Source organism: Bufo gargarizans, chromosome 2 (assembly GCF_014858855.1).
Source record: "Bufo gargarizans isolate SCDJY-AF-19 chromosome 2, ASM1485885v1, whole genome shotgun sequence".
NCBI lineage: Eukaryota > Metazoa > Chordata > Amphibia > Anura > Bufonidae > Bufo > Bufo gargarizans.
In genome coordinates this window covers 531,780,837-531,803,813 of record NC_058081.1, presented here as the reverse complement: position 1 = coordinate 531,803,813, position 22,977 = coordinate 531,780,837, and the positions used below count along the sequence as shown (strand labels likewise).

At 45.5% G+C, this 22,977-nt stretch overlaps 1 protein-coding gene across 1 annotated transcript in view; it reads right to left on the bottom strand.

Annotated features, from left to right (window-relative positions):
- EPS8 (epidermal growth factor receptor pathway substrate 8) overlaps positions 1-22,186 on the bottom strand; it is a 92,562-nt gene extending 70,376 nt beyond the window's left edge. Inside the window, exon 1 of the mRNA XM_044277503.1 lies at positions 21,246-22,186. Within this exon, the coding sequence (XP_044133438.1) occupies positions 21,246-22,186 (941 nt within the window). The remainder of the gene's footprint in view (positions 1-21,245) is intronic.
- Positions 22,187-22,977: the final 791 nt, after the last annotated feature.

Below are 22,977 nucleotides of genomic sequence, written 5' to 3'. Positions count from 1 at the left end.
ATACTAATAATATAAAAATATATATTATATTTAAATATTATATATATATGTTATATAAATATATTTATATGAGATATTGTTATAATTATATTATTATTACTATCATTATTATTTAAATTATTCTTATTTTAATAATTATATGTAATAATAATTTCATTTATTTTCCAGTTTGGATGCACTGGACCAAGGTGGAAGTATTTCTAATTTTCTAACTGTAAGGTAGAGCTACCAACTAGTCATGTAATCCCAGATTCTCAATTTAGGAGTTAGACAAAAAGTAAGTCAAAATGTTTGTTGTACAAAATGGAAAATAGTAGCCTATTTTCTGTACTATATTAGCTGGTATGAAAACTGTAATGATGACAGATTGAACTTCGTTGCAAGAGAGTATAGATATGTTATGAAACTCTTTCATTGGAATATACCATAAAGACCCCCTTTACATATGCCAGGCGAACTGAAGCCAGAAATGATCCCATAGTTTATGATGGAATTGTTCTCATACATCTGGTGCATCAGTTGTGATGGCAAATAGCGCTGGACAGAGAAACGCGGCATGCTAAATTTTTCTGACCGGCGCTATCAGAGGATAGATGCCATATCCGTGCATATATCAATCTGTCATCTGTGCTCATATATCTATTGTGTCCAGCTCCCAGAGTAAAATCAGTAGCCGGAAACAACTGACATATGTGACATGGGCCTAATGATCAAAGTATCTGGTTTATGATAGATAAGGATTTTCAAAATTGACACAAACAAAAAAAATTGCTATACAAAACATGCTATTTTGCAGAGAGAAAAATGTTACATGCTATATTATGTGCTCTGATATTTCAAGTTCTGCAGAATATGTTATATGCTATATAGAAAAGATTACTATAAAATGAAAATATAGAATAAATACCTTCAGAATAACTTTCAGCAATCCTATGAGGCAGATTGAAATGCAATTTTTATCCTTTTAATGATTGTGTTGTACACGTTCTTCTTTATATCTTTCACTTCTAAGGCAAGACTGACTCATATCACAGTTTAAGCCTACATGTCTTCTTTGTTTACATCGAACAGGCATCCAGTACAAGGCCAAAGCCTATGTCTATCATGTCTAGTTAAGACTGTGCTATTTAGTCATATTGTTAGTGGTGACCTTATAAGCAGAGATGGTAGGTTTCATAAGATGCTGCCAAAGTAGATCACACAACTATTGTAGCATCTGATAGAAAAGTTATTAACAAATATATACAGACGGGTCCATAAATATTAGGACATCAACACAATTCTAAGATTTTTGGTTCTATACACCACCACAATGGATTTGAAATAAAACTAACAAGATGTGATTTAACTGCATATGTGCCTCTCACTTGTTAAGGGACCAAAAGTAATGGGACAGAATAATAATCATAAATCAAACTTTCACTTTTTAATTCTTGGTTGCAAATCCTTTGCAGTCAATTACAGCCTGAAGTCTGGAACGCATAGACATCACTAGACGCTGGGTTTCATCCCTGGTGATGCTCTGCCAGGCCTTTACTGCAACTGTCTTCAGTTCCTGCTTGTTCTTGGGGCATTTTCCCTTCAGTTTTGTCTTCAGCAAGTGAAATGTATGCTCAATCGGATTCAGGTCAGGTGATTGACTTGGCCCTTGCATAACATTCCACTTCTTTCTCTTAAAAAACTCTTTGGTTGCTTTTGCAGTATGCTTTGGGTCATTGTCCATCTGCACTGTGAAGCGCCATCCAATTAGTTCTGAAGCATTTGTTAGAATATGAGCAGATAATATTGCCCGAAACACTTCAGAATTAAACCTGCTGCTTTTGTCAGCAGCCACTGTAACTGAGCGCCGAAGGCGCACTCGCTCTCCCATCAGCCGCAGACCTGCTGCTTAGCTTCGGGAGCGAGGATCTGTGTTCAGCCTCGTTCCCAGGGCGGCTTTTGCTAGCTGGGAGGCTCCCTGCTCCTAGGTCTGCCTTGAGCGCCGAGCTGATCACTCGGTGCTCGACTTGTTTGTCTGTCGGTCATGTGACACTGGCCACGTCACATGACCCTCACTCCCCACTTGGTCCCTTAGGCTGTGTATTATTATTGTTATTTAGCTTACCTTTGGATTTGACCCTTGATCTGCTTCCTGACACCTCTTCTGCCTGCTCCCTGAACCTTGACGCTACCTCGGATTTTGACCTCGGCTTGCTTTTGGATTTTGTCTTTGCCTCTTTTCTTGTACTGACGTGACCTCCTGGACTGACCCCGGCTAGTTTACTCGCCTCGCCCCTTCCGTTTTTGGTGGTACCTTGCTTGTTCCACCTCTCTGTCCGCTCTAGTGCTACCTCTCATTGGCTGTCCGCTTCCCTGCTGTCTCTATCTCTCTGCTTGCACTTACTCAGGTCAGGGACTGTCGCCTAGTTGCGCCACGTCACCTAGGGTGGGTAGTGAAAGTAGGCAGGGACAGGGTGGCAGCTTAGGGGGTGCACCTCCGCTCTATCTTTTTACCCGAGACTCTACCCTGTGACAGAATCACAGGCCTTAATTTAGCATGGACCCTCTACAGAGCCTCACCGAACATGTGCAGGGTCTTGCTCAAATAGTACAGGAACTTGGGGAGAGACTTCAGGTTCAGGAGACCGTCCAAACTCCCCCCATTCTTGCTCCCGCCACCGTTCAGGTAGAACCACTCATTAAATTACCCGATTGGTTCTCGGGTGACCGCCAAAGTTTTTTAGCTTTCAAGGAAAGCTGTAAACTTTATTTTCAACTACGTCCTCACTCCTCTGGTCCTGATCCACAGAGTGTTGGTATTATTGTCTCTCTGCTTCAAGGGGACCCCCAGGAATGGGCCTTTTCTTTGCCTCCGGATTCCCCTTGTCTTAATTCTGTAGGCCTTTTTTCCAGGCGTTAGGGGTTCTTTATGATGAACCAGACCGAGCCTCTGTGGCAGAATCCAATCTTAAGGCCTTCACTCAGGGGAATCGTCCCGTGGAGGATTATTCTTCGCAGTTCCACAAGTGGTGCGTTCCCTTGGGTTGGAACGAACCAGCGCTCAAATGTCAATTTAGGGCAGGCTTGACTGAGAAGTTAAAAGACATGCTGGTTTGTTATCCCTGTCCTGACTCTTTAGAGGAGACCATGACGCTAGCCATCAGATAGATAGACGGATTAGAGAGAGACAGCGAGAGCATTTGTTTTCTCCTCATACCCTTTTTCAACCTGAGGTTTCCCCCATTGAACCCAAGATGGAGGCCCATTTGGACAAGCCCATGCAACTCGGGATGACGCGAAGAGAGCTACGCCGTCATCGGGGCTCTTGTTTTTATTGTGGGGATCCCGACCACTGGATCCGTCAGTGTCCTAAAGCTCCGCCTTCTGTAAAGTCATACAAGTCTGAAGTATCCAAGGACAACGCACTCCCGAAGGTGGTAAGAAGTAAATTATTGTTGCCGGTTTCTATTGCCTTTGGAGTCTTAAAGGGGTCAGGAAATGCCTTTATGGATTCAGGGTCAGCTTTTAGTTTTATTGATTACAATTTTACAAACGGGAATTCCTATACTAGAATTACCCACCCCGATCCAGGTTGTCGCCATCGATTCTACCCCCCGGCTAGGGGGCACGGTAAAACTCCGTACTCCGGTGGTCACCCTGTCTGTGGGGGTCTGCCACTCAGAGAAATGCTCTTTTTTTGTTTTAAATAATCTTCCTGTTCAACCTTGAGGGTTGTAGTTTCTTAAATGGGGTAACTTTTTTGGAATTTCTACTCTAGGGGTGCATCAGGAGGGCTTCAAATGAGACATGGTGTCAAAAAACCAGTCCATCAAAATCTGCCTTCCAAAAACCATATGGCGTTCCTTTCCTTCTGCGCCCTGCCGTGTAACTATACAGTAGTTTACGACCAGATATGGGGTCTTTCTGTAAACTACAGAATCAGGGCAATAAATATAGAATTTAGTTTGGCTGTTAATCCTTGCTTTGTTAGCGGAAAAAAATGATTAAGATGGAAAATCTGCCCAAAAAAGTGAAATTCTGAAATTTCATCTCCATTTTCCATTAGTTCTTGTGGAACACCTAAAGGGTTAACAAAGTTTGTAGAATCAGTTTTGAATACCTTGAGGGTGTAGTTTCTAAAATGGAGTAATTTTTGAGTGGTTTCTATTATGTAAGCCTCACAAAGTGACTTCAGACCTGAACTGGTCCTTAAAAAGTAGGTTTTGGAAATTTTCAGAAAAATTTAAACTTAAATTAAATTTAAATTTAAACTTATAAGCCTTCTAATGTCCCCAAAAAACAAAATGGCATTCACAAAATGATCCAAACATGATCTAGACATATGGGAAATGTAAAGTAATAACTATTATATAAAGTATCACTATCTGTTTTAAAAGCAGAGAAATAAAAATTTGGAAAGTTGCGAATTTTTACATTTTTGGGGTAAATTTGGTATTTTTTTATAAATAAAAATGAAATATTTTGTTTAAAATTTACCACTGCCATGAAGTACAATATGTGACGAGAAAACAATCTCAGAATGGCTTGGATAAGTAAAAACGTTTTTAAAGTTATCACCACATAAAATGACACATGTCAGATTTGCAAAAATATGTCTGGTCCTTAAGGAGAAAAATGACCCGCTTCTTAAGGGGTTAAGGACCAGTTCAGTTATGAAGTCACTTTGTGGGCTTTACATAGTAGAAACCAACCATAAATTACACTGTTTTAGAAACTACACCCCTCAAGTTATTCAAAGCCAATTTTACAAACTTTGTTAACCCTTTAGGTACCCACAAGAATTAAAGGAAAAGAATTAAAGGAAAATGGAGATTAAATTTAAAAATTTGACTTTCCCATTTTAATCCATTTGTTTCTGTAACACATCAAGGGATAACAGACAAACAAAATTCAATATCTATTGCCCTGATTCTGCAGTTTACAGAAACACCCTACGTGTGGTCGTAAACTGCTGTAAGGGCACACAGCAGGGCACAGAAGGAAAAGTGTGCCATATGGTTTTTGGAAGGCAAATTTTGCTGGACTGGTTTTTAGATGCTATGTCCCATTTGAAGCACCCCTGATGCACCCCTATAGTAGAAACTACCCAAAAGTGACCATTTAGGTGACAGTTTTATTGATACTATTTTGGGGTAAATATGATTTTTTTATTGTTCTATAATTCGCTTTTTGTGAGGCAAGGTAACCCAAAAATGGCTGTTCCGGCACAGTTTTTAGTTTTTGTTTTTTACAATGTTCATCTGACAGGTTAGATCATGTGCTATTTTATAGAGCAAGTTTTTACAGGCATGACAATATCAAATATTTGCTTCAGTTTTACATAATAAAGCATTTTTTTTTTTATTATGTTTTTGTGTCTCCATTTTCTGAAAGCCATATTTTTTTTATTTTTCTGAGGATCGTCTTGTACAGGGGCTCGTTTATTGAAGGAATATTTGTAGCATTTTTTGATCATTCAATATTACACTTTATAAGGCAATGTGACCAAAAAACTGGTTGTTTTGGTACAGTTTTTATTTTTTATGGCGTTCACCATAGGGGGTACGTCATGTGATATTTTTAGAGAGCAGGTCATTATGGATGTGGCAATACCTAATATGTATATATTTTACACAATAAAAGCTTTTCTGAAAGAAAAAAAATGTTTCAGTGTCTATTTTCTGAAAGCCATATTTTTAGTTTATTTTTTGGGCGATTGTCTTATGTAGGGGCTAATTTATTGCACAATGAGGTGACAGTTTGGTACTATTTTGGAGTACATATGACTTTTTGATCACTTGATATTAAATTTTTTGTGATGTAACGTGACAAAATGGGCTTTTTTGGCACCGTTTTTATTTATTACGGCATTGACCTGAGGGGGTAAGTCATATGATATTTTTATAGAGCAGATCGTTATGGACGTGGCAATACCTAATATGTATGCTTTTTTAAATTTAAGTTTTACATAATAAAATCATTTTTGAAACGAAAAAAATGACGTGGCAATACCTAATTTGTATATGTTTTACACAATAAAAGCTTTTCTGAAAGAAAAAAATAGTTTTAGTGTCTCCATTTTCTAAAAGCCATATTTTTTTTTATTGTTTGGCCGATTGTCTCATGTAGGGGCTCATTTTTTGCGGGATGAGGACAGTTTGATTAGTACTATTTTGGGTACATATGACTTGGTGATCATCACTAGAGATGAGCGAAGTGAGCTTCAGATGCTACATCCAAAGCCGTTTTGCTAAAAAATGTATTATAAAACTGTATAGAGATTCGTATCTGTACAGCATTAGTATGAATGGGCTCCGATGAGATGAAGTAAGTTGTTAACGAAGTCGCGCGTGAAACTTGAAACTTTATTTTTTTATTATTAAAAGCACTTTTTTTTTTACTATCTTTTACTTTACTTTTGTCCCACTCTGGGACTTTAACTTTTGGGAGTATGATCCCCTCTGCAATGCATTACAATACATCTGTAAAACACTGACAGTTGCCTAGAAGACCCAGCCTGGGGCTGGATCTCCTAAGCTTTCGTAGAATCAGGAAGAGTAGTTGCTTGGTGCAATGACATCAGCATCAGATGGATAAATGATGAATAGATCTTCTTTATTAAAAGATAATCAGCATACAAACAATGTGTTTTTGGGACACTCCAGTCCCCTTCATCAGGTTTGAGCTTGTTGAGTAAAAAGTAAATATATGAAGTTTAAATACATGTGAAAAAAACGCCAAAGAGACGCACAAGAGGGCTGTTCCAAATAGATGGATACGCCCCCAGGTGCTCCTCTTGGTGGTGTCACAATGTAAAAACCTTTGAACATATGAATAGAAGAAAGTAGTTTTTCGCCAATTGACAGATTTAATGTATTAATAAAATATAAGAAAATATAAGAAAAGATGCGTTGGATCGCATTTACAGTGTGGTCATGTGATTGCTAGCCCCGCGTTCTCGTGACCTGTTCCTACAGACAGATATGGGGCACTGCCATAACAATTAGGGTGTCTCATTTATAGGTGCATCCAATAATCTAAAAATTTAATATTTGGATCTGGAGACTCAAGAAAACAGTATTTTGACCCGCACTTTAAGAAAGTAGATAGTAACAGCTATCTTGATTTTACCAGTGCGCATTACAAAAAATGGAAACGCAATATTCCATTTAGCCAATTTAAAAGAATTAGATGCAACTGTACTCTAAAGAAGGACTTCTACCAACAAAGTGAGATCCTATGCTCTAGGTTTAAGGATAAATGATACCCCAGTAGTATAGTTAACGATGAACGGAAACAAGCCACAGGGCTGACACAATTAGAGTGCCTACTTCCCAAGCTAAAACACACACCTAGAGAAACCACCTTTAGTTGGAACTTCATCACTACCTATAATAGCAACCACAACACGGTCAAACATATTCTATCAAAACATTGGTATCTGCTAAGAAAAGACCCGATTCTGAGCAAAATTATCCCGAGTGCAGACCCTTAAAAATATCCTGGCTCCTAGTAAACTAAGAAATCTAGAGAACACAGAGAAAGGTCCCTGTATTGCTGACCCTAGGGGACTACAAAAAATGGGAATTAAGAAATCTGGACAATCCAGGTGTTTGTGCTGCAAAACCATCTGCCAAACAACCGAATTCCAAAACAAACACAATGGAGAGACCATCCCAATCATGAGTACTTGTCAAGCTCTGACAGGTGAGATTGAGGGAGAACAGCGAGGAGGGAACCCACTGGCGGGTAGCAGGCAGAAAACGAGGTACCAAAGGATAATCCAAAAGAGCAGTCAGGCAAAATCCAAGGCCGAAGAGGGAGGCAAAGGGTCAGAAGCAGTGGTCAGTACACGGGAAGTCAGCAGGAAACATCGAACAAGGCACCTAGGAGGCTTCGTATGTCTTACCATAAGGTGGAATAACTCAGCACTGAGCCAGGCTCTAGTCAGGTTTATATCTCCGAGGCGACCAGGAGGCTTCCTCTCCCGCGGGCCAATGGCAGGCGAAGGGGAGGTGTGTGGGCCCGAGAACCTCCCCAAGCAAGGCCCACAGCTAATGTCTAAATGGGCGCATGCGCGTTGCGTGCGTGTCCCGGGGCTGCACGTGCATCCTGTGTACTGCGCACGTGCACAGTAGCTGCTGGGCGCCCGTGGGTCTGCTAGACCGAAAGGAGGCCTGTACCCCACGCCGTACCTTCCGACCCCGGGAGGAGATGACGTTCAAGGCTACTTGACAGTACTTTAGATTGTAATTCCACCTATGTAATCTTTGTTTTGGAGTGCCCTATGGCCTCCAATATGTTGGGTGTACAATACAAACCCTACGTAACAGTCTCAACAAACATAGATCCAATGTAAAAAATAAATTAATGAAACATAGTGTTTCTAGATATGCCGCTGATTGCCATGATGGTTCCTTTTTTGGTTTTAAGATCACTCCAATTGAGCAAAAAGGCCAGACGAAGTGCAGGTACGCACAAAATTGCCTAGATGTTTATGTCCATGTTTATGTAACCCGCAGAAAGCAAAGCAATAAAGCAAGAAGATTTTTACTCCAAGGTGAGTGCCGTGTTATGCTCTACTACACATTACCAATTGAGCAAATACCTGTACACCAGCACAATGGCCTACAGTCTATTAGATGGTCCTGAGGCGATCCTATAGTAATTATATATATATATATATATATATATATATATATTTTTTTTTTTTTTAATTTATTTACCATTGATTTATATTTATCGACTCAAATTTCAATTTCGTATTTATTTCTTTATGTATGCATTTATTAACGTTTTTAGCTGTCTTGATGTATCTTATGATGCAAATTTTAGGACTATACACACTCCATATGTCCATTATTATTTATTATTTTCTTTTATATTTCCTTTGCCTATCACATGACCGTTTCATGTATATGGCCTTCTAATAAGTTTCTAACATTAGATTTTTTTTATTTAATTGGCCACCTGTTGGTCTCAATCAGTAGTCACGCGATCACTGTACAAACCATTCTCTAATAATTCCATTTAATTTATAATATTGATTATTTTCTTGCAACCAGTTTACTTTCCCTTATCCTAATGCTATAACTGGCATAGGACAGCTCGCTGGCATGCCCTTTGGTGTCCTGGTAGCCTGGCAACTGTTCACGTGGTCATTACATCTAGTAAATACATGACCAACAGGCCCAGTACGCACTACACAGACCTACATAGGTAGTCTCCTTCCCTCTTCTTCACATCACTGTTGGATCACTGTCATGCACGACAGACACTCCTTCTGGCGTTTCTATTTCTTAGCAACTGGCCATGTGATCGCAGGACTTACTATCAAGTGACCATTCCACTCTTGTATTGTTACCCAGTATTTTTTGCGTGTCAGGCGATCAATTATGTCTGCCACATGTCGGATACTCCTCCTGGCGGTCCAGTTTTTCAGCAATCGACCATGTGAGCGCAGGACTTGTGATCATGTACCACACTGCTCCAGTAATACTATCCCTGCTTCCTTTGCGTGGCAGGTGATCATTAAGTCTGTTGCTGCACACGCTGGGTGCCTCTGCCAAGCGTTCTCACTCCCTAGCAACAGGTTACGTGATCGCAGGGCTAACAATCACGTGACCAGACTGTAAATACAATCCAATGTATCTTTTCTTATATTTACTTATATTTTATAAATAGATTAAATTTGTCAATTGGCGAAATACTGTAGAAACCGCTTTCTTCTATTCATACATGTTTTTTATGTTCAAATGTTTTTACATTCTGACATCATCAAGAGGAGCATCTGGGGGCGTGTTCATCCATTTGGAACAGCCCCCTTGTGCGTCTTTTTGGCGGTGTTTTCACATGTATTTAAGCCTCATTTAATTTTTATTCAGCAAGCTCCAACCTGATGAAGGGGACTGGAGTATTCCCAAAATGCATTGTTTGTATGCTGATTATCTTTTAATAGAGAAGATCTATTCATCATTTATCCATCTGATGCCATTGTCATTACGCCAAGCAACTCTTCCAGATTATACTGCATCCTTTGAGAGATTGGGCCTCTTTTCTAAAGGTACCGCCACCTGCGGCAGCTTAGCTGGCAACTGGATATTGATGTTTACAAGTCTGCAATAGAGCTGTGCCCATATTTCGCACAACTCTACAAGGTGAGCCTCCAAATTGGTGTTCCCTGCGTCTGGTTCACTGCTTAGGATGTATAACCCTATGTTGCGCTATTTTTCTGTTTTTACAGGTATATTGTGCCTCTGTTTTTGAAGCTTCAGCTCTGCAAGGCATTAAACTGCCTTCTTACCCATCGGGAACCCGATGGAAACCCTAATTGACTGCAAACACCTTATATGCTGCGGTCAGCACTGACCACGGCATAGAAACATAGAATGTGTCGGCAGATAAGAACCATTTGGCCCATCTAGTCTGCCTAATATACTAAATACTATGGATAGCCCCTGGCCCTATCTTATATGAAGGATGGCCTTATGCCTATCCCATGCATGCTTAAACTCCTCCACTGTATTTGCAGCTACCACATCTGCAGGAAGGCTTTTCCATGCATCCACTACTCTCTCAGTAAAGTAATACTTCCTGATATTACTTTTAAACCTTTGCCCCTCTAATTTAAAACTATGTCCTCTTGTATCAGTTTTTCTTCTTTTAAATATTCTCTCCTCTTTCACCTTGTTGATTTCCTTTATGTATTTGAAAGTTTCTATCATATCCCCTCTGTCTCGTCTTTCTTCCAAGCTATACATGTTAAGGTCCTTTAATCTTTCCTGGTAAGTTTTATCCTGCAATCCATGTACTAGTTTAGTAGCTCTTCTCTGAACTCTCTCCAAAGTATCAATATCCTTCTGGAGATATGGTCTCCAGTACTGAGCACAATACTCCAAATGAGGTCTCACTAGTGCTCTGTAGAGCAGCATGAGCACCTCCCTCTTTCTACTGGTAATTCCCCTCCCTATACACCCAAGCATTCTGCTAGCATTTCCTGCTGCTCTATGACATTGTCTGCCTACCTTTAAGTCTTCTAAAATAATGATCCCTAAATCCCTTTCCTCAGATACCGAGATTAGGACTGTATCACTGATTTTATATTCTGCTCTTGTGTTTTTACGTCCCAGGTGCATTATCTTGCACTTATCAACATTAAATTTTAGTTGCCAGATTTTTGACCATTCCTCTAGTTTTCCTAAGTCCTTTTCCATTTGGTGTATCCCTCCAGGAACATCAACCCTGTTACAAATCTTTGTGTCATCAGCAAAAAGACACACCTTACCATTGAGGCCTTCTGCAATTTCGCTGATAAAGATATTAAACAATATGGGTCCCAGAACAGATCCCTGAGGTATCCCACTGGTAACAAGACCTTGGTCTGAATATACTCCATTGACTACAACCCTCTGTTGCCTGTCCCTCAGCCACTGCCTAATCCATTCAACAATATGGGAGTCCAAGTCCAAAGACTGCACTTTATTGATAAGCCTTCTATGTGGGACAGTATCAAAAGCCTTACTAAAGTCTAGATAAGCGATGTCTACTGCACCTCCTCCATCTATTATTTTAGTCACCCAATCAAAAAAATCAATAAGATTAGTTTGACATGAAACTTCCTGAAGTAAACCCATGCTGTTTTTCATCTTTCAATCCATGGGATTTTAGATGTTCCACAATCCTCTCCTTAAGTATGGTTTCCATTAATTTCCCCACTATTGATGTCAGGCTTACTGGCCTATAGTTGCCCGATTCCTCCCTACTACCTTTCTTGTGAATGGGCACAACATTTGCTAATTTCCAATCTTCTGGGACAACTCATGTTGCCAGTGATTGGTTAAATAAATCTGTTAATGGTTTTGCTAGTTCACCGCTGAGCTCTTTTAATAGCTTTGGGCGTATCCCATCAGGCCCCTGTGACTTATTTGTATTAATTTTAGACAGTTGACTTAGAACCTCTTCCTCTGTAAAGACACATGCATCAAAAGATTCATTAGTCTTCTTTCCTAACTGAGGTCCTTCTCCTTCATTTTCCTTTGTAAAAACTGAACAGAAGTATTCATTGAGGCAGTCAGCTAGTTCTTTATCTTCTTCCATATACCTTCCTTCTTTTGTTTTTAATTTGGTAATTCCTTGTTTTAGTTTCCTTTTTTCATTTATGTATCTGAAGAATGCCTTATCGCCTTTTTTCCCTGACTGAGATAATTTCTCTTCTGCCTGTGCTTTAGAAGCTCTTATAACTTGTTTGGCCTCACTCTGCCTAATCTTATAAATTTGCCTGACATCCTCGTTTTGTGTTTTTTTTTTATAATTCCTAAATGCTATCTTTTTGTTTTTAATGATTTTGGCCACTTCTGCTGAGTACTACAGTGGTCTCTTCCTTTTTTTTTTGCTTTTACTGACAAGCTTAATGCAATTTTCTGTTGCCTTCAATAGTGCCACTTTTAAGTAGTCCCATTTCTCCTAGACTCCAATGAAACTGTTCCAATCTGATAGGGACTCGTATACCACTAATCTAATTTTAGAAAAGTCAGTTTTTCTAAAATCTAAAACTTTTGTTTTTGTGTGGTGTGACTCAGTCACTGTACTTATAGTAAACCACACTGACTGGTGATCACTAGATCCCAAGCTTTTCCCTACAGTAATATCAGATACCAAATTCCCATTTATGAATACTAAATCTAAAATGGCCTCCTTCCGGGTTGGCTCCTCCACTACTTGCTGTAGAGATAATCCCAGTAGGGAATTTAGAATATCTGTACTCCTGGCAGAACTAGCTATTTTGGTTTTCCAGTTTACATCTGGAAGATTGAAGTCTCCCATAATGATAACTGCCATCCGCTGCCATCAACTTTTACAGCAATGCCAGTGGATACAGCAGGGGCCATGCTTCACTTTCTGCCCACAGATTCTACATATGGCCAAGTTCACCTCCTCCGGCGGCTTAACAAAAAAATGTCACACCGCCGAGTACGTGATTTTACCCCAACACTACGCACTGACTGCTACTGCCGCTGCTTCCGTGAGCCCGTGCACCACTATTTGCCAGGCAGGTAGGCTCCTGCAAAGCGGGTGGTCTACCCCAGGCATGTTTGTCTACCCTGCTGACTCCCAGCCTCGCTAGGGACTTGCTGGCTCTGCCGCTGCCTCACAGGCAAGCTGCCATCCTCTTCTACCGATGATGATGAAGCCCCTAATTCACCCGGCTCCCAAGTGCCATCAGCTACATCATCATCATCGAGTACTGTCTGCACGTCACTGATGTCCTCCTCAACGATCTCTGGGTCAGGAGCCTCACCACTCACCACACTAGCTCCCACGACACTCTCCTCATCACTACTTGCCCGTCTAGTGGAGGAAGCGGAGGATGTCTCCTCCACATCTTGGCTGATCAGTAGCTGCTGACTGTCCTCTACTAACTCGTCCTCGCTGTATAGTGGGGCTGAGCCCACAGCATATAATACTTCTCTGGCTGAGGGAACAGAAAAGGACAGAGGCAGGTTGAGGACAGGTGACGGCACAGGGCCTGCTCCTGGGCCATTCCAACTAAGGGTTGTGTCTGACGAACCCACTGACTCTTGGCTGGGGGTGTCTGATGCCACTTGGGACGAAGTGGATGACCAAGTCAACTATTTAAGAACCGCTGGGTTGCTGGTCAAGACACAACCGCTAGATGACACCGGGGGCTCAGGCCTCTCGCTGCGACTCCTGCTGCCACGCCAGAAACATTTAGGCCTCTGCCACTCCCCTGTGCAGGGCCTGGCACTTCTCTGTCTGACATACTGTTAGATCAAATAAATAAATAAAAAGCTAATTAAAACACCTCAAAAAAGTCTGTAATTTTCTCACTTCACCTCACAACGGCTAATAAGCCCTTTTTTTCACTAATACATGCCAAAAAGTGCTTTAATTTTCTCACTCCACCACACAATGGCAAATACTTTTTTTGTGCCACTAATACACGCAAAAAAAGGGCTTTTGAACATATAACTGCACCGCTGAATGGCAATTTTATTTATTTTTTTAACTTATACACTCCACAAAAGGGCTTTAGAACATATAACTGCACCACTGAACAGCAAATAGGCCGTTATTTTTTTCAACTTATACACGACACAAAAGGCTTTAAAACATATAATTGCACCGCTGAACAGCAAATATATTTTTCTTTTGCACTAATACACAACAAAAAAGGCTTTAGAACATATAACTGCACCGTTTAAAGGCAAATAGGCCCTTATTTTTTTCCACTTATACACAACACAAAAGGCTTTAGAATATATAACTGCACCGCTGAACGGCAAATATATATATTTTCACTTATACACTCTACAAAATGCTTTAGAATATATAACGGGGGGGCGTGTCTGGACACTGCAGGAGTGTCATGGTCTTACCTCCTTGCTGTTCCCTTCGTTTGACATGTGCTGGCGGCCATCTTGGTTTCTGGGTTTTCTTGTAGCCTCCCACCCTGCGGCTCCTCCTTCCCACTGGGAGGAGCTGGCTGCCCAGCTCATATATATAGGAGGTCTGTGGCTTCAGTTCCTTGCTTGGTCCTCCTGTGTTCACATGCTTCCAAGACTGCTGCTGCTTCTGGTTCCTGATCCTGGCCTCGTCTGACTACCCCGTTGGTTCCTGATTCCGGCTTCGTCTGACTACCCCGTTGGTTCCTGATTCCGGCTTCGTCTGACTACCCCGTTGGTTCCTGTTCCTGGCTTCGTCTGACTACCCTTCTGGTTCCTGACCTCTGTCTCCGCAAGACCCTGCTTCGGTTTAGCCATCCGTTCGGACTTTGCTTACGGCTTGCTCTTCAATAAAACCTTCTTATTTTCCACTTATCTCTTGTTGTACGTCTGGTTCATGGTTCCATGACATTAGGACCAAGCCATGAATTCTGACGGTACAGGGCCACCCTCGCTACCTACGCTGGTTGCCAGACTTGATCAGCAGGATCACCTGTTGGGTCGGTTCGCTGTGGCGTTGCAAACCCTGCTTGAACGCACGGCTCATTTAGCTTCCGTTGCCGATGGGTCGGTTGTCGCTCCTGGGCCCGCTCCTACTGCCGCTCCGGTTGTTGCGCCAGAGTCTACCCTGACACCTGTTGCTGCGCCTGTGGTGTTTCAGGGTATGACCGGTTCTGCCCCCCTTCCACAGCGCTTTGGGGGAGAGCCAACTCAGTGCCGAGGTTTCCTTAACCAGGTGGGCATTTACTTCGAGTTGCTGCCACATGCCTTTCCTACTGAGAGATCAAGGGTGGGCTTCTTGATCTCGCTGCTCTCGGACAAGGCCTTGGCCTGGGCCAGCCCTTTATGGGAGAACAACAATCCGGTGGTTGCCGAGTTTTCCGGTTTTGTTGCTTCTCTTCGGAAGGTATTCGATGTGCCGGCTCGTGCTGCCTCTGCTGCGAAGCTCCTTATGTCCATCAGACAGGGTTCACGATCCGTAGCTGAATACGCCATTGAGTTTCGTACCCTGGCAGCAGAGGTGGGCTGGAATAATGAGGCTCTGGTCGCTGCTTTCTCTCATGGTCTCTCGGATGCCTTGAAGGATGAGGTTGCAGCTAAGGACCTACCAGTGGAGCTCGAGTCTCTTATTTCTTTCCTGATTTTGATTGACACCAGACTCAGGGAGAGACCTTCCTTTAAGGAGAGCCTGCGGAGGTCTCCTAACAGATTGGCGCCTACGTTTGCTGTCCCACCCGTGCCTCCCTCTCCTCCCACGCCTCCTGGGGATGACTTGTCTGGGGGTGAACCCATGCAGCGGGGGTTTGCTCGCCTGTCTGAGGGGGAGAGGGTACTCCGGAGACGCGAGGGCCGATGCATGTACTGTGGTCTCGGTGGGCATTTTCGGTTGGCATGTCCGAACCGTCCGGGAGAACGCTCGCACCTGAGGTCCTGTCGGGGGCAGATCTTGGGTGGAGTCTCCTCGTCCCCGGTTTCCCGTGTTGACAAACCACTGATCACGGTTGTCCTCTCCTGGGTCGGGGGCTCGGTGACGACCCAGGCGTTGGTGGACTCTGGTGCTGGTGGTTTGTTCATTGATAGAGTGTTCGTTGCCGCCAATTCCATTCCTCTGCAGCCTCGAGGTTCCCCACTGGCTCTTGAGGCGATAGACGGCAGACCCCTTCTGCCGCCACACGTGACTCATGAGACCCTTCCAGTGGGGATAGCCATTGGTGCCGTTCACAGAGAGTCGGTCTGTCTCCAGGTTATTTCGTCTCCACACTACTCGGTGGTCTTGGGGTACCCCTGGCTCCAGAAGCATAATCCGACTTTCGATTGGAGATCGGTCGAGATCCTCTCGTGGTCACCGCAGTGTGGGGCTAGTTGCATCCATGGGCCTGTCAAGTTGCTGTGTACTTCCTCGGACTCTCTGTTGCCTCCTGAATACGAAGAGTACCGGGATGTATTCGATAAGGTGCGCGCGGTTGCCCTACCTCCGCACCGCCCATACGATTGTGCCATAGAGTTACAATCCGGTGCCGTTCCTCCTCGTGGCAAAGTCTATCCACTGTCGGTAGCGGAGAATGAGGCCATGGAGGAGTACGTGAGGGAGGCGCTTTCACGCGGACACATTCGCAAATCCTCGTCCCCGGCAGGGGCTGGATTTTTCTTTGTGAAAAAGAAGGGCGGCGAGTTGAGGCCTTGCATCGATTACAGGGGTCTCAATCGCATCACGATCAAGAACGCTTACCCGATACCCTTGATTTCCGAGCTGTTCGATCGCCTCAAAGGGGCCACGGTCTTTACCAAACTCGACCTGAGGGCGGCATATAACCTGGTAAGGATCAAGGCGGGCGATGAGTGGAAGACCGCGTTTAACACCAGGACCGGTCATTATGAATCCTTGGTTATGCCCTTTGGGTTGTGCAATGCGCCCGCAGTCTTCCAGGAATTCATCAACGATGTTTTCCGTGACCTGTTGCAGCAGTGTGTGGTGGTCTATTTGGATGACATCTTGGTATATTCTGCATCCATGGAGGCCCACATTCTGGATGTCAGACGAGTGTTGCAACGCTTACGAGAGAACAAGCTGTTCGGTAAGCTTGAGAAATGCGAATTTCACCGATCCCAGGTAACCTTCTTAGGTTACATCATTTCCGCTGAGGGGTTCTCCATGGATCCTGAGAAGGTTTCGGCTGTCTTACAGTGGCCCCAGCCCAGTGGGCTTCGTGCCCTGCAGCGCTTTTTGGGCTTCGCCAATTATTATCGGAAGTTCATCAGGGACTTTTCCATGCTAGCCAAGCCTCTCACGGATCTGACCAGGAAGGGCAGTAATCCTCAGGTCTGGCCGCTCGAGGCCATCCGAGCTTTTGAGGCTCTAAAGTCCGCCTTTGTGTCGGCTCCGATTCTGTCGCATCCCAACCCTGGGTTGCCTTTTGTCCTCGAGGTGGACGCGTCTGAGACGGGAGTAGGCGCCCTCCTGTCTCAGCGTAGAACACCAGAGGGTCCTCTGCTTCCTTGTGGGTTTTACTCCCGGAAACTGTCTTCCGCGGAGTGCAACTATCAGATTGGTGACAGGGAGTTATTGGCCATCGTGCAGGCCCTTAAAGAATGGAGGCACTTGCTCGAGGGCTCGGTGGTTCCGGTTCTCATCCTGACGGACCACAAGAATCTGACCTACCTCTCTGAGGCCAAGAGATTGACACCACGTCAGGCCAGATGGGCTCTGTTCTTGTCACGTTTTAATTACGTGGTCTCCTACCTACCCGGCTCCAAGAACATCAGAGCGGATGCCTTATCACGGCAGTACTCCGAGCTGTCCGGGGAGGAGTCGATTCCGACTACGGTCATACCCCCGAATCAGATCCTGGCCGCTATTCGCACCAGCCTGACTTCTCCTCTGGGTGAGCAGATTTTGGCGGCTCAATCTGGTGCTCCCTCTGGGAGACCCAACGGCAGATGTTTTGTGCCTGAGGAGTTGCGCACTCGGTTGTTGCGAACCTACCATAACTCCAAGGCCGCGGGGCACCCTGGAAAGAATCAGCTGTCCTGGGCGGTTTCACGTCTGTTCTGGTGGCCTTCTCTACGTTCCGACATCGCCGCATATGTAGCGGCATGCTCCGTTTGTGCCCAGAGTAAGTCCCCTCGGCACCTTCCGTTGGGCCTTTTGCAACCCATAGCCACCGGGGAGCGTCCATGGTCACACCTGGGGATGGATTTCATTGTGGACCTCCCTGCATCCCGAGGCCATACGGTCATTCTCATGATTGTGGATCGGTTTTCCAAAATGTGCCACTGTGTTCCTCTCAAGAAGTTACCCTCTGCACAAGAGTTGGCCTCGATTTTTGCCAGGGAGGTCTTCCGGTTGCACGGTTTGCCCAAGGAGATTGTGTCGGATCGGGGGAGTCAGTTTGTGTCCAGGTTCTGGCGCGCCTTTTGCTCCCAGTTGGGGATTCATCTCTCTTTCTCCTCGGCCTACCACCCTCAGTCCAATGGGGCCGCAGAACGATCCAATCAGGCCTTGGAGCAATTCCTTCGTTGCTATGTCTCCGATCACCAAGACAATTGGGTTGACCTCCTGCCTTGGGCTGAGTTTGCCAGGAACACGGCGGTGAACTCTTCCTCTGGGACGTCTCCCTTCATGGCCAATTATGGGTTCCAACCTGCCGTGTTACCGGAGGTATTCTCTCCCCAGGATATTCCGGCTGTGGAGGATCACCTTTCCGTCCTACGTGCTTCTTGGGTACAGATCCAGAGGTCCCTTGAGGTCTCTGCGCAGCGCCAGAAACTCCAGGCTGATCGCAGACGAGCGCCCGCTCCTTCCTACCAGGTCGGAGACCGCGTATGGTTGTCCACCCGCAACCTCAACCTTCGAGTGCCCACTCCCAAGCTGGCGCCTCGCTTTGTTGGTCCCTTCCGAGTGCTTCGCAGGGTAAACCCGGTAGCCTATGCCCTTGCGCTTCCTCCTGGCATGCGGATCTCCAACGTGTTTCATGTCTCCCTGTTGAAGCCACTGGTGTGTAATCGTTTCACTTCCTCGATTCCTCGGCCTCGTCCGGTCCAAGTGGGCAATCGTGAGGAGTATGAGGTGAGCAATATCCTGGACTCACGCCTGGTCCGCGGCCGGGTGCAGTTTTTGGTCCATTGGCGTGGTTATGGTCCAGAGGAGCGTTCCTGGGTTCCCTCCGCAGATGTCCATGCTCCTGTCTTGCTCCGAGCCTTCCACGCACGCTTCCCTCAGAAACCGTTCCTTACTCCGCGGAGGAGGGGCCCTTGAGGGGGAGGTACTGTCATGGTCTTACCTCCTTGCTGTTCCCTTCGTTTGACATGTGCTGGCGGCCATCTTGGTTTCTGGGTTTTCTTGTAGCCTCCCACCCTGCGGCTCCTCCTTCCCACTGGGAGGAGCTGGATGCCCAGCTCATATATATAGGAGGTCTGTGGCTTCAGTTCCTTGCTTGGTCCTCCTGTGTTCACATGCTTCCAAGACTGCTGCTGCTTCTGGTTCCTGATCCTGGCCTCGTCTGACTACCCCGTTGGTTCCTGATTCCGGCTTCGTCTGACTACCCCGTTGGTTCCTGATTCCGGCTTCGTCTGACTACCCCGTTGGTTCCTGTTCCTGGCTTCGTCTGACTACCCTTCTGGTTCCTGACCTCTGTCTCCGCAAGACCCTGCTTCGGTTTAGCCATCCGTTCGGACTTTGCTTACGGCTTGCTCTTCAATAAAACCTTCTTATTTTCCACTTATCTCTTGTTGTACGTCTGGTTCATGGTTCCATGACATTGTGGTCGTGGCAGCCAAGAGAATGCCCCCGTCCTACCTAATTACCCTGCCCCTAAGCGGTTAGAGTTATGCCGCAACCGCGCCGTAGTAGGGATGCCTGAAAGAGAGCATCCCCTCTGAGAGTAGACGGCAGTAAGGGTGGGTGGGTGGGGAAACTCTGCTACGTCGTACAAGGTGGGAGGGGCGCTGGCCGTTGAAGTAGGCAGTCAAGCCCCTCCCACAAATACAGGCCAATGAATCGGCCTTACACTTGTGGTCGTGGCAGCCAAGAGAACGCCCCCGTCCTACCTAATTACCCTGCCCCTAAGCGGTTAGAGTTATGCCGCAACCGCGCCGTAGTAGGGACGCCTGAAAGAGGGCAAAAGACACACTGATTAGCAGGAATAATTTATTACAACATGACTCACAAAACCAAACTTTGGAAAGCCATTGACATCTCAGTTTTGGGATGAGGTACATAACGGCTAAAACACGCGGAGCGCCAACGCCCTAACTTCTGGATGACATGCGCTGGTACCTGATTCTTGGAGGCCGCAGACGCGGCACCTATGCGAAATGAGTGTCCTGAGATCGCAGCTGGGTCACCGCCCAAACTGGCCACTAAGGAGCGTACATGGGACACGAACTGATGAGTAGTGAGTGGCACCACCCCGAACGGCAATAGAGGACTATCTGTCCTGAACCCAGTTAATGCAGACTGCAACTGACGGAAGACTGTGACAGGGCACCATTGATGAGACGTGGGGAAATAGGACACCGGGACTGGGGGAACCATCTGCGAGGTCTTGGACGTCCTGAGTAGTAGCACATACCCCTCGGCGCTCTGGACCAACTGGCCGACTGTGAGAAACCTGCCACTACCAGGAGAACAAGTAAACTCCCCAGGTCTCAAGAAGCCATAGAAGGCTAAATAAATGGCGGATTTAAGCACCAGGCTGGGCAAGGCCCCAAAAGGGCTCCTATCCAGGATGTCGGACAAGTTACGGAAAAGGAGCCCGGTGACAGCTTGTCTGCGCACTTGGCCTCCAGATTCACATCTGCCCAGACCCCTCAACGTAGCTTTGACAGCATGTATGGAAAAAACCGATGCCCGTTCAGGATGACTGACAGAGAGGAAATGCTGCACCCCGACAAGAATGTCTTCACTGTGTTGTGGGACAGCTTGAGCTCTGAGTGGCAGTAGCCAATGAAAGCAAGGATATACTCCACAAAACTGGACTCCCCCTGAGGACATTCCCGCTGAAACCTGCAAAATACCCTCCACCCGGTGTTATATGCCCTGGTCGTGTTTAGTGAAAGGGACTTGGCTAGTAAAGCGTGGGCCGTCTCTAGGTGACTGGTCACATTAGTATTAACGACTCGTGGGGAGGGACGGTAGCGCCCACGACATCTGCCTCTGGCATGACCTGCAAGAAAAGGGAGAAATTAGCCCTCGATAAAGCGTCAGCAGCCACGTTTTGCAAACCTGGTACATGCGTGCTATTGACACAGAAATGATAATGTAGGGAGAGTTGAACTAAACGTCTCAAGAGACACATGACATACGAGGATTTAGACAACCCACTATTCAGAACGTCTACCACCGCAGCGTTATCAGTTATGAACAAGACAGAGCGATTTACCCAGCGACTGCCCCACACATGGGCGGCTACCACAATGGGGTACAGTTCAAACAGCACTGAGGTTTGTAGGAAACCTGGGATCTGTCTCACCTCAGCCGGCCATTCGTCTGCGACCCAGTGGGTGCCAAAAATAGCAGCAAACCCTGAGCTAGCAGCCGCATCTGAAAACACTACAGGGGATTGGCTAGACAACTCAGGTATAAACAAAGACACCCCATTCCACTGGCAAAGAAAGTGGTCCCACATGTGAAGGTCAGCTAAGGCCTGACTGTCCAGACGCACTGGGCTGTCTTGTTCCGGGGCCGTGGCTAGGAGCACCAGCAAGCGGGAGATGAGCGACCTGCCTTGCGGTATGATACGCATGGCGAAATTCAACATACCCAGTAGCGACTGTAAGTCCGCCTTGGTGACCACAGTTGTGACAGAAAACCTGTGAATGACTTCCCTAATTCTAACTAGTTTGTCTGATGGCAACCTGGCTAACATGTCCTGCGAGTCTAGCTCAATGCCCAGGAAGGTGATGACTGTGGACGGGCCCTCGACTTTCTTGGGGGAGACCGGTACACCTAACTGGGAGAAACACCTCAACAACTTCCCCAAACCTAGGGGGGCTGCCCCTGGCCTCTCAATCAGCAGGAAGTCATCTAAATAATGGATAACAAATTCGCAGCGGACCTTATGTTCTAAAATCCAATGAAGGGCCTGAGCCAACTGATCAAAGAGCCACTGGCTGCTCTTAGAACCGAAGGTGAGTTTGGTGGAGAAATAGTATTGGTCCTTCCACTTGATGCCGTGCCACTGCCAGAGCGCTGGCATAATGGGAAGTAACTTAAAGGCATCCGATATATCAGCTTTAGACAACATCGCTCCGGGCCCTAACTGCATAATAATGGCGATGGCCTGGTCAATAGAAGAATACCTCATGCCCACTTCCTCTGAAGGAATGAGGGAGTTAAGACTAGGGACATGGGAACCATGTGGGGCTGACAGGTCGATGATAAGTCTCTCCTTCTTGCTAAATTTGCCCGTGACCACCCCCACGGGACTAACTCTCCACCGCTGGAAGGGGGGCACTTTGAAAGGACCGATCAAGAAACCCTTACCCAACTCGGACTCTATTAGTTTGTCTATAGATTCCGGATTCCTCTCGGCAGACTGAAGGTTCTTGCACTCATACGAGTATTCTGGTGTCGTGATTAACCCCGTATGAAAGCCCTCGCAGAATCCTGCAATCAGAAACTGCACGAACCCTGGATTATGGTGACCTTGAAAAAACCCTTGTAAACAATCGGTATTGACCACACTCATGTAGGCTTTAACTGATTTTAATGAGCATGCGACTCTGGGATGGGCCCTAAAGCAATTGGTACAGATGTGTAATAGACGGCATTGACCAAAATTACAAGACCCGTAGTTATAATTATTACAAATCTAGGCCCTACCCAACTGAACAATGGGCCGGCCTAACTTGTCGACTGAACTAGGAGGTCTGAAGACATCGAGTGGCCCAGCCGACGAGCCAGAAGGGTATGACGGTGTACTGGTGGCTGATTTGTGGCACCACTCGGTAGAGTGGAAGATGGACTGACAGGCAGAACAGGAGGGAGCTTTCAGACCCGCAAAATGCCTGCAAAACAATTCTGTATCCAAGTTGG